General features: G+C 41.3%; 1 protein-coding gene across 1 annotated transcript in view; it reads right to left on the minus strand.

Annotated features, from left to right (window-relative positions):
• LOC126425178 (luciferin sulfotransferase-like) overlaps positions 1 to 16707 on the minus strand; it is a 207069-nt gene that overhangs the window by 52288 nt on the left and 138074 nt on the right. The window contains exons 2-3 of the mRNA XM_050088132.1: positions 16324 to 16548; positions 4043 to 4142 (exon numbers count right to left, since the gene is read on the minus strand). Coding sequence (XP_049944089.1) covers positions 4043 to 4142; positions 16324 to 16525 — 302 coding nt within the window. The 5' untranslated portion in view covers positions 16526 to 16548. The remainder of the gene's footprint in view (positions 1 to 4042; positions 4143 to 16323; positions 16549 to 16707) is intronic.

Consider the following 16707-nt stretch of genomic DNA (forward strand, 5'->3'; position numbering starts at 1 on the left):
GAAACTACGAACTAGAATAGCATATGTGTTGGAACCATTGGGATGCGTCGCAACAGTTCATCTTCTCCGGTAAATTTTCAATTTAAATTTAAATTTATAGCCTCGATGATACTGTTCATCACCTTTTCACTGAAAACGTACTGTTGCGTTATTTGTCTAACCGTACGATGTCATTTAGAGCTGTACTTGCTTATGTTTGTCAAGAAATGTTTCGCTCGGCTTGCGTCGCCTGATACCAACGTTGGAAATGGTTCGGGTGCTGAATGTAATTCTGAAAATTTCACTCTTCCACTCACGCAGCATATTCCTGGTGTTTCATTCCAGTATTTGAGCGCACAGCATTACACGCGTTATTTATCCATTTTTCCAATAACCACGCTTCATTGAAGGCTGTAATCACAAGTAGCATCGTAGTAGAATGCACTAAGGTATACACAAGCGTCTAGTGTTCTATTTGTTCGATCAGTGTGAAACGGTTTGCAGCTTCGCTTCCCCGCTGCTCGGTTGTTTCTGAAGCTCGCGATGCTCTTTCTTTTGTGCCTGAGGTATAATTCAATTCAATTTTTAAAACATTATGTACAAACCTGTAACAGTTAAGCTTTTTATTCTTATAAATATGCATTCTGTATTTGTTTATTCAATTATGTGTACATTGTCACTATGTGTTGCCGATGGCTAAATTGAGTACACACTCAAAGGCCAAATAAAAAAATAATAAAAAAACTCGACCAATCGCATGTCGTTTGTTTCGCATATCTGATTGGACAGCGAAAAAGGCTTTGTGCCGTCTGTTACAATTTCTCTTGGAAAAATAAAAGAAAATGTGCGTGGAATCTATTATCTAATGTCGGCAGCAATTGAAATTTGGCTATCAACGGCGCTTGTTACATCATTCACGAACTGAAATGTCGTTGCTCGTATTAGATTCAGTTCATTTATATCATAACTGCGTCGTGCGTGCGCAAAAACACATGAACTGCCGCTAAACTATATAAAGTACGCAGGTCTATTGAAATGGCTCACGCACCATCTATTCTAAAAGAGATTCAATGGTTCTAATGGCTCTAAGCACTATGGGACTTAATATCTGAGGTCATCAGTCCCCTAGACTTAGAACTACTTAAATATAACTAACCTAAGGACATCACACACATCCATGCCCCAGACAGGATTCGAACCTGCGACCGTAGCAGCAGCGCGGTTCCAGACTGAAGCGCCTAGAACCGCTCGGCCACCGCGGCCGGGTCTAAAAAGAGATGTAATAGTTCTTCACAGGCGTGCGCAAAACATCTGATCGGAGTTTCACTGCAGTTGGATGAACAGTACAGGAACTCACACTTGACAAAGGAACATATGCATACATATAGTATTATAAAAGTTGTAAATAGCCTGTTTGTATGCTGGCAGTGCTATAGACTGTGTTAATATCGCTAACAGCCCTCTGCGCCCTCGGCAAGAGAGTCTATGGTTGGACGGAGTATCAGTTAGCGAGTGGATAGAGAAGTTTATGGACATGTTTTTTTCTTAGTGGAGATTCGGTGTTGGTAGGACATGCATTGAAAAGTGAGACCCAAGGAAATGTAGGATGATGAATGTTGTTGATAGTATCCGGGCAGTGGAATTATTGACAACTATATAATTTTTAGAACTGGATGTCACATGAATAAGGTAAAATTTTCTAAGTACATTGTTTGCTTTTAAAAAAAAATGTCGATACACTTCTCTATCCATTGGTCAGTCTATAGCGCTGCCAACATACAAACAGGCTATTTACAAAGTGTATGCAGGTATGTATGTTCCACGTCTCCTACTAAACCGTTGGATAGATTTCAATCACTCTTGGTGAACGTATTAGTTTATATCTGGAAATAAATAATGTGGGTTGGGGGTAAGAAGGAGCATCTCCTATTAAGGTGGGGGGTGATAACGTGGAGAGAGTAGGGGGAAGAAGAGAAGGATAGACAGAGAGTGGAAGAGGGAGATGGACTCCAACATAGGAGAGGAGTAGGTGTACAGAAGGAGTGGGCAGGGGAAGATGGATTAATGGATCAATACATACCCAGGCAACGCCAGGTACTCTGGTAGTGTATATATATGTACATATATTTAGCGTTTTTATGGTAGTAATTATATTACCAGCGGAAGGAAATAACTAATGATTTGGAAACATCAGTATTGCGTTATTACGACAGCTATAGCTTAACTCCCAAAACTGCAATTGCGACTATACCTTCTTCGTAAGTGAATAACAATGAAATTCAAAGTGCAGCTAGTCTCTGAAGAAAACTTTTTTATATTTTTTCATCATTTCATAGTTTTAATCGATTTAATAAATGATTTACTGTACACAGCAAAGGGCTCAGAAGAGTAGTTGAACGGAATGGACAGTATTTTAAAAGGAGGATGGAACAGCAAAAACAAAACAAGAAAAAAGGAATGTAATCGAATTAAATCAGGTGATACTGAGGGAATTAGATTACAAAACGAGACACTAGAAGTAGCAGACGAGATTTGCTATTTGGGCAATAAAATAACTGATGATGGCCGAAGTAGAGAGGGCATAAAAATATAGACTGGCAATGGCAACCAAAGTGTTTCTGGAGAAGAGACATTTGTTAACATAGAATATAGATTGAAGTGTCAGGAAGTCATTTCTGAAAGTATTTGTATGGAGCGTAGGCATGTATGGAATTGAAACAAGGAGATAAACAGTTTAGACAAGAAGAGAATAGAAACTTCTCAAATGTGGTGTTACAGAAGAATGCTGAAGACTAGATTAGTAGATAACGTAAGTAATGAGGAGGTACTGAATAGAATTGGGGACAAGAGGAATTTGTGGCGCAACCTAACAAAAAGAAGGGATAGGTTGGTAGGACATGTTCTGAGATACCAGGGGATCATCAATTTAGTAATGGAGAGAAATCTTGGGGGTAATAATCGTAGAAGGAGACCAAAAGATAAATACAGTAAGCAGATTCAGATGGACGTGAGTCACAGTAGTTATTTGGAGATGAGGTTTACACAGGATAGAGTAGTACTAGTAGTAGTAGTAGTAGTAGTAGTAGAAGATCTCTTTTTACAAGGATACAGGACATGTCAAAGTCTTTACAAGTTTAGATCAATTTAAAATAAGCCAATTCGTATGCACACGCATTTACTAATTCCTAGTTAGAGACAATCATTAAATGTACTCCTGGTATACAATACTTCGTTTACAAATAACTTTTTAAATAATGTAATGCCACATTGTTCACTCATATCCCACTATCATTCACTGCACACACTATGCACACATTGTTTCATAACACTTCACTCACTACCCATACAGACATTGGTAATCTCTGGGCCACTTTCTGTACTGCAGCTTCCCATTTGCTGTCCTGAAAAACTGAATCATCATCCCTCTATAATGAGTGAGACGTTGAGCTCAGAAAGAAGAAGAGGTGTTAGTACTGTGCTATGCATAGCTTGGGATTAAGTTTTTCTAGAGAAGGAAAAAAAAAGGAAAAACATGGTGTAAAGGTGTTATGTGGGCTGTTGGATGTTTTATAATCATTATTACTATTATTTATTTGTATAACACTTTTTTTACCAAACCCCTACTCTGTTTTATCTAAGTAATCCATCAATGTATAAAGTGCATTACATAACAGGTACTTTTTAGTAGCATGAAGAGCTGCACCTTACCAGCCTTTGGTCCGAAGACCACAACATCAACAAACAGTAAAATTTTGTGGGACTAGATAATAAGCCTCTAATTCCAAAATTGTTCTAGAAAGCTGTTTGCACGGTTTAGTTATCACCAAATTTTCCTCAGAACGACCTGCACCACATGTCAGCCTAATGATCCAGAGATATTGTATTCGGCCCTGCTGCAATCACCACTGCTTCTACCAGTGGACACCTACCACAACAAACTCCCACATTGATTTCGCCATAGGAATTCAATCAAAACAAAAGTTCTTACAAAATGGATAATCAGTAGCGTGCGCAGTGACCAAACCACAGCAAATGACAATAACTGACTGTTTTTTCTACTTACTCAATGAATGGAGTCCTTTCATGTAGCGGAATTTTGTACGCCGTATCGTAATCGAAGTTATTCATGACCAGCCAGATCATCTCCTGGCTCCAAGTAGTGCCTGTAGACAGAAGTGTGACGTGTTTTAAAGTCTCCTTCGTCTCACTGGGACTTTATGATAAAAAAACTGTAGAAATTCGAATGTGTAACGGCAAAGTGACAATGGCCTCTTAGTAGAGGCCTTGGAGCCACATATTACACATATATTTAACAACCTACCAGAGAAAAAGGTGAAGTATGAGGCTGAATTAAATAACTTTCTGCTCAGCTCCAATCTCTCTATTCCCCTGAAGAGCACATTGACAGTAAGTCTGAAGACTATTACATTACAGGAGAGCTTCTGTAAAGTTTGGAAGGTAGGAGACGAGGTACTGGCGGAATTAAAGCTGTGAGGACGGGGCGTGAGTCGTGCTTGGGTAGCTCAGTCGGTAGAGCACTTGCCCGCGAAAGGCAAAGGTCCCAAGTTCGAGTCTCGGTCCGGCACACAGTTTAAATCTGCCAGGAAGTTTCACTATTACATTAGTTTACCATGTAATTAATATTGACACTGTAATACTGTAACATTTCATAATGTTAAGTTACTTAATTACATTGTCTTAATATAATTCGTTGACTTATGTCCAAACCCCAGAGACCAGCCCTAGCTGGTAACAGTGTGGTATCGTCCAAACATCGTGGTGCCACACCACAGTCAGCAAACCCCATCGATACAACAGACATTAGCGATGTCTCGCTGCAATGTGCAACGATGAATGGGAGAGGCTGAAGGAGACACGCGCCTCTCTCAGCACAGCATTGCCCTCATGCGGAGGTCAATATAGAACCGAGCATGGAAGCGCTCTGCGTATTTCGTGACCTCATCTGAAGCAGTCATCATCATCGAGTAGGACTGAAGTATTCTTCGAGTCTCAGATGGAAATGTATTTATGTAAATGTTGGACATTGTACTTCAAGAAAAGATTCTGATAACAGGCCAACGAGGGAAAAACTTTTTTGCTGAAAATACCTTATTCTTATGTTTTTTAGGGTGGGAAATCCAAATATGATACTTAAAAAACTGTATCACCCACTATTTCTTCACATTTTACAGTTAAATTTATTAAATTAAGCGATTTTTAAAGAATTTAACAGCTTTTATATAGTTAAAATAATTTAAAAAGGAGGTGTAACGAATGTAGATGACGATGGTAGTACTGCTGAAAAACCATTGTTGGCAAAAAGAGGTCGATTCTAGTTTGATATTAACAGATGGTGTTTTGTTTACTGTCAACCTAACTTCACTTTCCCGTTTCCTGTACACGTGCTCAGTGCAATGTCTTATAGTGTTTGTACAAACTCTGCTGACTGTGTTTGTTATATTTGTGATGAATTTGTGCTTAAAAAACACCAAAGAAACATTATAGGCTTTGTGAAAAAGCTTTATCTGTCATACTTTGGATCTAAACTTGGTGATCAAGATAAATTTTGGGCGTCAGATAAGGTCGGAGAAAATGGTCGAAAAAGGAGAAAAAAGCCTTTAGATTTGCTGTTCCTATGATATGGAGGGAGTCTTTAAAACCTGATGAAAAGAACATTCTACGCAAAAAGATGTAGATCCAAAAAACGTACTTCTACCACCTTTAAACATAAAGTTAGGCCTAATAAAACAGTTTGTAAACGCTTTGCCTAAAGATGGACCATGTTTTACGTATCTCTACCAAATGTTTCCACACCTTTCAGAAGCTAAACTAAAAGAAGGGTCTTTGTCGGACCTGACATTAGAAAATTGATGTTTGATGTTAACTTTGAATCCACAATGACCTTAAAAGCGAAAGAACCATGGGTATCATTTAAGCAAGTCGTTACAAAGTTCTTAGGACATGAAAAAGACCCAGAATATGTTTCTATTATAGCTATAATGTTAAAGAAGTTTAAAACTTTAAGATATTTAATGAGCCTGAAAGTTCACTTTTTGAACAGTCATCTTGATTACTTCCCGGACAATATGGGAGATGTTAGTGAGGAGCAAGGAGAGCGTTTTCACCAGGACATTAATGTGATGGGAAAACGCTACCAAGGCCGCTGGAACACCAACATGATGGGGGGCTACTGCCGGTCACTTCACCGAGAAGTTCAGGAAGCGACTCATCGTAGAAAAAGCTACACAAGAAGCTTCAATGAATAAAGAGAAAGAAAATACAAACCAATTCCAGCTGACAAGTGAAACCTCTATTAACAAATATCATTGTTTTAAGTAGCTTACTGTAAATACAAACCATGCTTATGTTGTAAGAAAGCATTTGATTAATTTCCCCGTTTAGTATAGCATTGGATTTTTTACTATATTATAAAAAGCATATTGCTCGAAAACTATGGATGATACAAAAAAAAACTAAGGTTAGATTTGCTTTCAGCTCATAAAAATCTATGAAGATGAGCTATCAAAGTAAAGAAAGTTTTAAAAAAATTCGTTGGCCTGTGTAATCAGTGCATCAAGTGTTGCTTTCATAGTTAGTGATAGTTGTAAATTTTCAGGCACTCCAGTGGCAAAGGATCGTATCAAGTTAAGTAAATATTTTTATCATTCACGTAATAAAGTAAACTAATATCTCATCAGTTGTAGTTCCAATGAACCAACTCCCCAAGCTATCAAAGAATCCTCAGTTATGGCTGGATGACAGCAGTTTCGTCTGGTCATAACAACCGTTATATCGAACACTGAAAGCCTACCATCGTCTTGAAAAATTCTACTAATGTTCTGAACTTTCGAAAGTTGTACCCAGATTGTAGCAACTATTTAGGTATGTTGTCTGATAACGCAATCTGGTTGGTAATTCCTACCGAGATGGCAGGACGCTCGTCAATGGAACGGGGAACTTCATTTAACGGTTCCTGACCAGTAATACTGCAGCGTTAATGCATCACTGTGTAATGAGTTTGACCTTGTTGGTACAAAATCGTGCTAGACAATGTATCGGCGTCTGTATACTACGAAACTGAGCACCCGGAATAAGAACTTTCAACTCATAATAAGCAATGACAAAAATTACAGTGAAGAAACTGATGTGGCGACGCCGTTGCTCCGAACTGCATGCGTCGGCCGACTCCAGCTTTCGCGACTTGTCTGACAGCTGCAAATGCTACGAAAGACAAGAGGAAACTGCATGCGAAGTACAGAAGTGCGCATCTTATTGTGGAGGTATAATAAAAGCACACAATGCCCCGTTGTTGCAAGTTCAGACAAAGTGAACTGTTTAATGTAATGAAAAGACGAAAGCTAATGCTCAAAATTCTGTACACGGTAGATAACACCATGCAGGAGATTACAACTTCGTTCAAATACTACACAAAATTTATCAATAATATTACCAGAAATACCCTAATTCGTGCACATGCCCCACATATAATTATAACAAGAAGAACCCAGAGATGGCAGAGGAATTCTGGGAAGATCTGCAAGAAACTACTAGCAAAATCCCCAAGAATCACGTAAAAGTGTTGTTAGGGGATTTCAATTCTTAACAGAACAGATCCAGAGTACCTGCATCTGAACAAGAAAGAAATAGTAGAAGAAATTAAGAAAATCAACAGCAACAACTGGACAGAACTATCGGAAAAAATGAGAGAACTGATAAAACTGGGGCAACCACCGAGAAAAAGGAAACGTCGATGGTGGAACATGACATGCGACAGAGCCATAGAAGACAGAATACAAGCCTGGAAAAATTTAACAGCGATAGAACACAAGAAAAATGGGAAGAATTCAAAAGAATACAGAAAAACACTTGAAACATAATCCGCAGAGAAAAAAAGAAGTTACGAGAACAGCAGGTTGAAGGAAGTAGAAGAGGACTTCACCAGAAACAACACACGGAATTTTTACAGAATTTACCGAGAAAACATGACCGCGTATCAATCTCCAAGCTTGTGCTTCAAAAGACAAGATGGAACGCTGGAGACAAATACGAAGAATAACTGTTAAATATTAGCTCGATACTCATACTACTCAACTGTGATGAACCAAAACAGAGATTACAGTTTACAAACCCAGAACCTAGCCAGGACTCCGAACCCCCAACGCACGAAGAAATAGTGAAAATAATAAAATCATTGAAAAATAACAGAGTACCAGGAGCAGATGGACTGATTGCAGACATATGGAAATTAGACCATGAAAACATTACACCCAAAATACACAGAATAAACAAAAACATCTGGGAAACAGAAAAGTTGCCAGAAGAATGAAAGTCATCCCTAATACACCCCCTCCACAAGAAAGAAGACGAAACAGAGCCTAATAACTGTAGAGGAATTTAGTTACTGCCAGTGACATACAAAATTCTATCCAAAGCTCGGTTAAATCGCGTAGAACCTCAAATAGATCCACATATCAGAGAGTACCAAGCAGGGTTCAGGAAGGGAACATTATGCAGTGAACAGATCTAGTGCCTGAGAACAATGTTAACAATGACAAAGTCCAGAAACACCACAATAACATTTGTTGATTTCAAGAAGGCCTAAGATTCCATAGACAGAGAAACACTTTTCAGTACACTGGTAGAAATGAAGGCAGACAACAAGATCAGGAAACTAATCCAGGAAACATTAGCAAATCCAAAATCCAAAGTAAAGTTCATGGGAGAGACCTCGGAACCGTTGAAATCAAGAAAGGAGTGAGACAGGGGGATGACCTGTCACCCATTTTATTTAACGCAGTTCTAGAGAAAATAATAAGGACGTGGTACAAAGGAGTCAATCGGGTAAAGATGGGGAGACGCAAAAATAAAACCATCAACATAAAATGTCTGGCCTTTGCCGATGATATAGCCATCATAAGAAATAACAGAAAAGAGGCCAAAGAAGCCCTAGAGACATTACATGGAATCGCAGCCAGAACAGGAGTACAAGTTTCGTATGAAAAAATCCAGTACATGGACACAAATTGCACAGACAGAAACCCACTGGTAACAAAGTATGTAAAGATAGCACAAGCTGAAAGTTTCAAATACCTGGGAGAGATTATACAGAAAACAGTACTAAATTCGACAGCCAATGAAGAAAGAGTTGCAAAGTAACAAACGCTTACAGACTTACATGGAACCATTACATCAAAAGAAGTATTTCCGTTAATGCCAAATTAAGACATTACAAAAAAGTATTCTTACCCGAAGCCTTGAATGCCTCAGAAACGACAGTAATCAGGAGGAAGAACGAAAATCAAGGAAATGGAAAAGCAAGAGAGGAAAAAATCTGAGTAAGATCTATGGGCCAGTTCAGAGACAGGGGATCTGGATAAAAAGACCAACAAAAGAACTGTGCAAACAGATGGAGACAATTACAAACAACATCAGAAAAAGAAGGGCTAAATTCTATGGGCACATTTATAGGATGAACGAAAATAGGCTGATCAAGATGATTTTTAACATAGTGATGAGTAATACGATGAAAACTGACTTGGCAAAGGAAACCATAAAAGACCTCAAGAAACTAAATATCTCCACAGAAAAAATAACGAACAGAGAAAAATATAGAGAAAAAATCAGGAAACAGAAATTCGAGGAAACACCAAAGGAGAAGAAACCAGGAAAGCAGTGGACAGAAGAGAGGAAGAAGAAACACAGTGAATATATGAGACGTTTTTGGTTAGAGAAAAGAAAGAGACAAACAAAGTGCCATCAAAATTGATTGCGTTTTAACGCTCTTCTAAATGGGAAATTAACGATAATAATAATTACCAGAAAACAACACACTAAAATCGTTCTTCTTTTCTAAAGTTAAGAGATAAGTAAGCTGCAACCAATGTTCAAGGCTGTGATACTTGGCCACATGGTTCGGATCTCATCACTCAGGAAAACTGGTTTACGTTACAGTTTGAATAAGTTAGACTGTGAGTACTTATTCCCTACACACATGACTCACAAATTTCACCATCTGCAAGGACCGAAAGTGATGTGAGTGAAACGTACTTTGTCAGACTAAAAGTATTCAGTGACGTCACCCAATCATATGGACAGCACGTTGAAGCCGTGGATTTGCATCGCCCTAGTGGAAACTGTGACCAGAAGGTCCACGCTACACAAACGCAGGCCCAAGAACGCAAGAGTGCCGTCCAGTCCAAACACGTTCTCTAGAAATGTAGTAGTGTGGCCTCTGATTGGCCGCCGCGTGTCAAAGAGTTTGAGGTGTGCAAGATACATCATGCGACTGCCTATTCCACTCAGAGGAATGCTGTCTGGCAGACTACAATACTTTGACATGAAAACAGGACACAAGCGCCTGGCGCACCTGCACGACCATTGAAAGAAGCCAGAACGAGCAGCTGACGCCTTTCAGTAGAACTGACGTAATGAAGAGGAGAATTGCAATATAAAGACGATCAGTTACTGACAGTTATCAAATTATGAGTGAAAATTTGTTAACTACAAGTATTAGTAAAATCAGCTTTTCAATAACACCACTGTAATTAAAATGCTTACAGCACCTTACAGTAATCCCAGTACCACAGAGGGCATGTGATAAAAGGTTTACCAAAGCATTAGCTTAATAAGCGAAGATTATAAAATACTGACAATAAATTATTATCTGCAGAAGTAATAAACAATTGATATTAACCAACCCACTTAAAAATTTGTTCTGGGTTGTCTGGAAATTTACAAACGCTTGAAACAATATACGACATGGTGAAGAAAGGAAATCTGAGATTTATGGCATTTGTAGCTACACAATAAGCTTTCAACAATGATGGAGCTAACATTCACTTTGGAATTCTGAAGCCACAGTCATCTACAACTAGAAGAGAAACCACACTGCAGCTCGAATCGAAGGAGCGAAAGGGAGAGATAATTTAGAACAGTGTAACAGGTTCGTAGCCTATCCTCATTGTTACTCAATATGCACAGAGAAACCATCGAAAGAAACTGACGATAAACTGGAAAAGGGATTAAAGTTCGAGAGAAGAAATAAAAACTTTGAGATTTATCGATTTCGTAATTCTGACGACAAACGACCTAGAAATGTGCTGAACGGAATGCATAGAGGTCCTGTCGGAGAGGTCACAGTTCGTAGTAATTGACGGAAAGTCATCGGGTAAAACATGATTTCAGGCGTTCCCCAAGGTAGTGTTATAGGCCCTTTGCTGTTCCTTATCTATATAAACGATTTTGGAGACAATCTGAGCAGCCGTTTTCGGTTGTTTGCAGATGCCGCTGTCGTTTATCGACTAATAAAGTCGTCAGAAGATCAAAACAAACTGCAAACGATTTAGAAGAAATATCGGAATGGTACGAAAAGTGACAATTGACCTTAAATAACGAAAAGTGTGAGATCATCACATGAGTGCTAAAAAGAACGCGTTAAACTTCGGTTACACGATAAATCAGTCTAATCTAAAAGCCGTAAATTCAACTAAATACCTAGATATTACAATTACGAACAATTTAAATTGGAAGGAACACACAGAAAATGTTGTGGCGAAGGCTAACCAAAGACTGAGTTTTATTGGCAGGACACTTAGAAAATGTAACAGACCTACTAAGGAGACTGCCTACACTACGCTTGTCCGTCCTCTTTTAGACTACTGCTGCACTGTGTGGGATCCTTACCAGATAGGACTGACTGAGTAGATCGAAAAAGTTCAAAGAAAGGCAGCACGTTTTGTATTATCGCGAAATATGGGAGAGGGTGTCACAGAAATGATACAGGATTTGGGCTGGAAATCATCAAAAGAATGGCGTTTTTCGTTGCGACGGAACCTTCTCACGAAATTCCAATCACCAACTTTCTCCTCCGAATGCGAAATATTTTGTTGACATCGACATACAGGGCTATTACAAATGATTGAAGCGATTTCATAAATTCACTGTAGCTCCATTCATTGACATATGGGCACGACACACTACAGATACGTAGAAAAACTCATAAAGTTTTGTTCGGCTGAAGCCGCACTTCAGGTTTCTGCCGCCAGAGCGCTCGAGAGCGCAGTGAGGCAAAATGGCGACAGGAGCCGAGAAAGCGTATGTTGTGCTTGAAATGCACTCACATCAGTCAGTCATAACAGTGCAACGACACTTCAGGACGAACAAAGATCCACTAACTGCTAACTCCATTCGGCGATTGTATGCGCAGTTTAAAGCTTCTGGATGCCTCTGTAAGGAGAAATCAACAGGTCGGCCTGCAGTGAGCGAAGAAACGGTTGAACGCGTGCGGGAAAGTTTCACGCGTAGCCCGCGGAAGTCGACGAATAAAGCAAGCAGGAAGCTAAACGTACCACAGCCGACGGTTTGGAAAATCTTACGGAAAAGGCTAAAGCAGAAGCCTTACCGTTTACAATTGCTACAAGCCCTAACACCCGATGACAAAGTCAAATGCTTTGAATTTTCGTCGTGGTTGCAACAGCTCATGGAAGAGGATGCGTTCAGTGCGAAACTTGTTTTCAGTGATGAAGCAACATTTTTTCTTAAAGTGAAGTGAACAAACACAATGTGCGAATCTGGGCGGTAGAGGATCCACACGTATTCGTGCAGGAAATTCACAATTCACCAAAAGTTAACGTGTTTTGTGCAATCTCACGGTTTAAAGTTTACGGCCCCTTTTTCTTCTGCGAAAAAACTTTACAGGACACGTGTATCTGGACATGCTGGAAAATTGGCTCATGCCACAACTGGAGTCCGACAGTGCCGACTTCATCTTTCAACAGGATGGTGCTCCACCGCACTTCCATCATGATGTTCGGCATTTCTTAAACAGGAGATTGGAAAACCGATGGATCGGTCGTGGTGGAGATCATGATCAGCAATTCATGTCATGACCTCCACGCTCTCCCGACTTAACCCCATGCGATTTCTTTCTGTGGGACTATGTGAAAGATTCAGTGTTTAAACCTCCTCTACCAAGAAACGTGCCAGAACTGCGAGCTCGCATCAACGATGCTTTTGAACTCATTGATGGGGACATGCTGCGCCGAGTGTGGGAGGAACTTGATTATCGGCTTGATGTCTGCCGAATCACTAAAGGGACACATATCGAACATTTGTGAATGCCTAAAAAAACTTTGAGTTTTTGTGTGTGTGTGCAAAGCATTGTGAAAATGTCTCAAATAATAAAGTTATTGTAGAGCTGTGAAATCGCTTCAATCATTTGTAATAACCCTGTACATAGGGAGGAACGACCACCACGATAAAATAAGGGAAATCGGAGCTCGTACGGAAAGATATAGGTGTTCATTCTTCCCACGCTATTCGAGTTTGGGATAATAGAGAATTGTGAAGGTGGTTCGATGACCCCTCTGCCAGGCACTTAAATGTGATTTGCAGAGTATCTATGTAGATGTAGATGTAGACATAGTGTTCTGAAAAAGAGTTTATAAGATGAGCATCGACGAAAGTAAACCAAAGATAACGAAGATTGCTCTGGTGTCGCTGAGACAATTATTAATGTAGAGTAATTAGATTTTGCAAATAAATTTGTCTAGGTAGCATATTTAAGTAATTAGCCTAGCTCAATCACAGATTAATGCAAGCATGAGGCAAGTCATTGCAAACGTGAACTGCTGATACATTAATAACCGGTATAATCGCCAGAATATTGAATTCAAGGATGAAAACGTGCATTAATTGTGTCTTAACGTTGCCAGATGTCAGTTTGTGAGATGGAGTTTCATGCCTGTTGCATTTGGTCTGTTAAAGCAGGGGCAGCTAATGCTGTTTGTGGATGGGGTTGGAGCCGTCACCCATTGATGCCCCATTTGCGCTCGATTGCAGAGAAGCCTGGTGAACGAGCAGACCAAGGCAACATGTCAACACTGTAGAGCATGTTGGGCTACAGCAGCAATATGTAGGCGAGCGTTATCCTCAAGGAAAATATCCCCGGAATGCTGTTCAGGAATTGCAGCAAAACAGGTCGAGTCACCACACTGGCGAACTAATTTGCAGTCAGGGTCCGTGGGGCAACCACGAGACTGCTCCTGCTGGCATAACTCGAGGTGTAGGTCCAGAATGTCTAGCACGCAGGCAGGTTGGCTAAAGGTCCTCAACTGGCCTCCTTCTAACCAACACAGGGCTGTCACTGACATCGAGGGAGCACCAGCCTGCATTAGAAAACACAATAGAAATCCACTCTGCCTTCCAATGAGCTCTCGCTGAATTCGCAATTGGCGGTGGTTTGGGAACAGTGGAACACACACTGAGGACGTCTGGCTGGGAGCTGTTCTTGAAGTAAAAGATTTGTAACAGTTCGTTGTTTCACTGTGATGCCAATTGGTGTTCAGATTCCTACTACATATTCAGTACGATACGCCAGAACCATACACCGAACACAATGGACTTCCAATCTCAGTAGTGCCATGTGGTCGTCCGCTGCCAGCAATCATGTACAGTGGCTACATTCCTGCCATGTCCTTCTGCAATACCGCAGAAGGATCATCCAGCTTCTCGTAGCCCTATTACGTGGCCTCGTTCGAACTCAGTGAGGTTCTGATAATGATTTCTTTGTCACCTTAAGCGGATTCTCGACTAACATCAACTCACCAGGTCCAATCTCAAAAATAACTACTGCTCAGCTCAGTTACAACTTATGCTTAAAGCAAACCTGATTTGCATTCTCATAGTGGCTTTACTAGCACCCATCAGAGTAGCCGAGAGCTCTAAATGCGCTACTTACTGGACTCGGGTAGGTGCGCTGGCCCCAGATAGAATCCACCCAGTGGATTAACGACGACGGGTGGTGTGCCGGCCCACCTGGATGTGGTTTTTAGGCTGTTTTCCACATCCCAATAGGTGACTGCCAGGCTGGTCCCCACGTCCAGCCTCAGTTACACGACTCGCAGACATTTGAAACACGTTCATTCTATTTCACGATTTACACTGAATGCGGACACCTGGGGTACACTAATTCCGTCCCGGGGGCTATGGGGTGGCGGCAGGAAGGGCATCTGGCCACCCCTTAAAATTAACCATGCCACATCCGTACTTAACTCTGCCGACCCTGCACACAGTGCAGTAGCAAAAGAAAGAAAGAAAGTGGCTTTACTAGCACCTGCCAGGGTAGCCGAGAGCGCTAAATGCGCTACTTCCTGGACTCGGGTAGGTGCGCCGGCCCCAGATGGAATCCGCTCAGCGGATTAACGACGACAGGCAGTGTGACGGCCAGCCTGGATGTGGTTTTTAGGCGGTTTTCCACATCCCACTAGGAAACTGCCAGGCTGGTCCCCACGTTCCGCCTAGTTACACGGCTCGAAGACATCTCAAGATGTTCGTACTTTTCTGTGGATTACACTAGTCGCAGACAGTTGGGGTCCATTAATTCCGTCCCGGGGCGGTACGGGGTGGCTGGAGGTAGGGCATCAAGCCACCCCTTAAACTAACTTTGCCAAATCCGTTTAACCATGCCGACCCTGTGTGATGTGGGAAAAGGCACAAGCGAGAGAGAGAGAGAGAGAGAGAGAGAGAGAGAGAGAGAGAGAGAGAGAGAGTGGCTTTACTGGCACTGCTCTTATGCGACTGAAGCGAAATTCGAACAGACATCATCTTTCAGCTGTAGAAACACTCAGACCAACTTTCGTGTTGCTCTGGTGTCGCGATTGTTTTCCGTGAGTGTGGGACAGTAAAACGACTGACGACAGCTTAGTAAGTGAGCAAGAGGAAGATGAAAAAAAAATGTCGTGTGACTAGGGCCTCCCGTCGGGTAGACCGTTCACCGGGTGCAAGTCTTTCGATTTGACGCCACTTCGGCGACTTACGTGTCGATGGGGATGAAATGATGATGATTAGGACAACACAACAACCAGTCCCTGAGCGGAGAAAATCTCCGACCCAGCTGGGAATCGAACCCGGGTCCTTAGGACTGACATCCTGTCACGCTGACCACTGAGCTACCGGGGGCGGACAAGAGGAAGATTACATGGACATATCGAATGTGTAATAAAGAGGTATTGACTTTGATTGGGGAAAAATGAACTTCATGGCACAATGTGACTAGACGAAAACGTCAGTTGATCGGTTAATGGAACACATCCTGAGCCTTCGAGGAATAGTCTGAAACCGGAGGAAATTGTATGTGCGTGTTTCAGGGGGTGTATTGTAGAGGAAAACAGAGACAGGTTCAGATGAATGAATGGAACAATAGTTATACAGCGATGAAGATTTGTGCGCGTTAGAGTACTGTGGTGAACTGCATCAAACAGATCTTGCGATAAATGACTGTAACAGAAAAACTGACTACGTGTGCGTTCTTTGGAGAGAATTCTCAGTTTGGCAGACTGGGCTCACCGCATTTTGGGTAGGTGACTATCCAGACGTCGTCCGGCCGGACCTCGAAGTCGATCACCCTCTGGGCGATGTCCATGTAGAGCGTGGGCATGACGCAGCTGGAGGGCGACAGCTTGACGAAGTCCTGGTTGTAGGGGCCAGTGATCTTGCTCAGGAACTCCCGCATCCGCGGCGTGTCGAGCGGCTCCGCCGAAACCGACATCTCGTCACGCGTCGCCTCGCTCCCTGCAAGGAATTGGTACAGCTGTGACTGGCCTTTCAGTAGCTATTTAAGGACAAAACATTGAGAATACAGTATGTCTTACACCCATCATGCAACAGAAACTTCAACAGTGTTTCTCGTTAATGTAGGTTCACAAAGTACAAGTCATATTAAGAAGGTAA

This window comes from Schistocerca serialis, chromosome 10, assembly GCF_023864345.2.
Source record: "Schistocerca serialis cubense isolate TAMUIC-IGC-003099 chromosome 10, iqSchSeri2.2, whole genome shotgun sequence".
NCBI lineage: Eukaryota > Metazoa > Arthropoda > Insecta > Orthoptera > Acrididae > Schistocerca > Schistocerca serialis.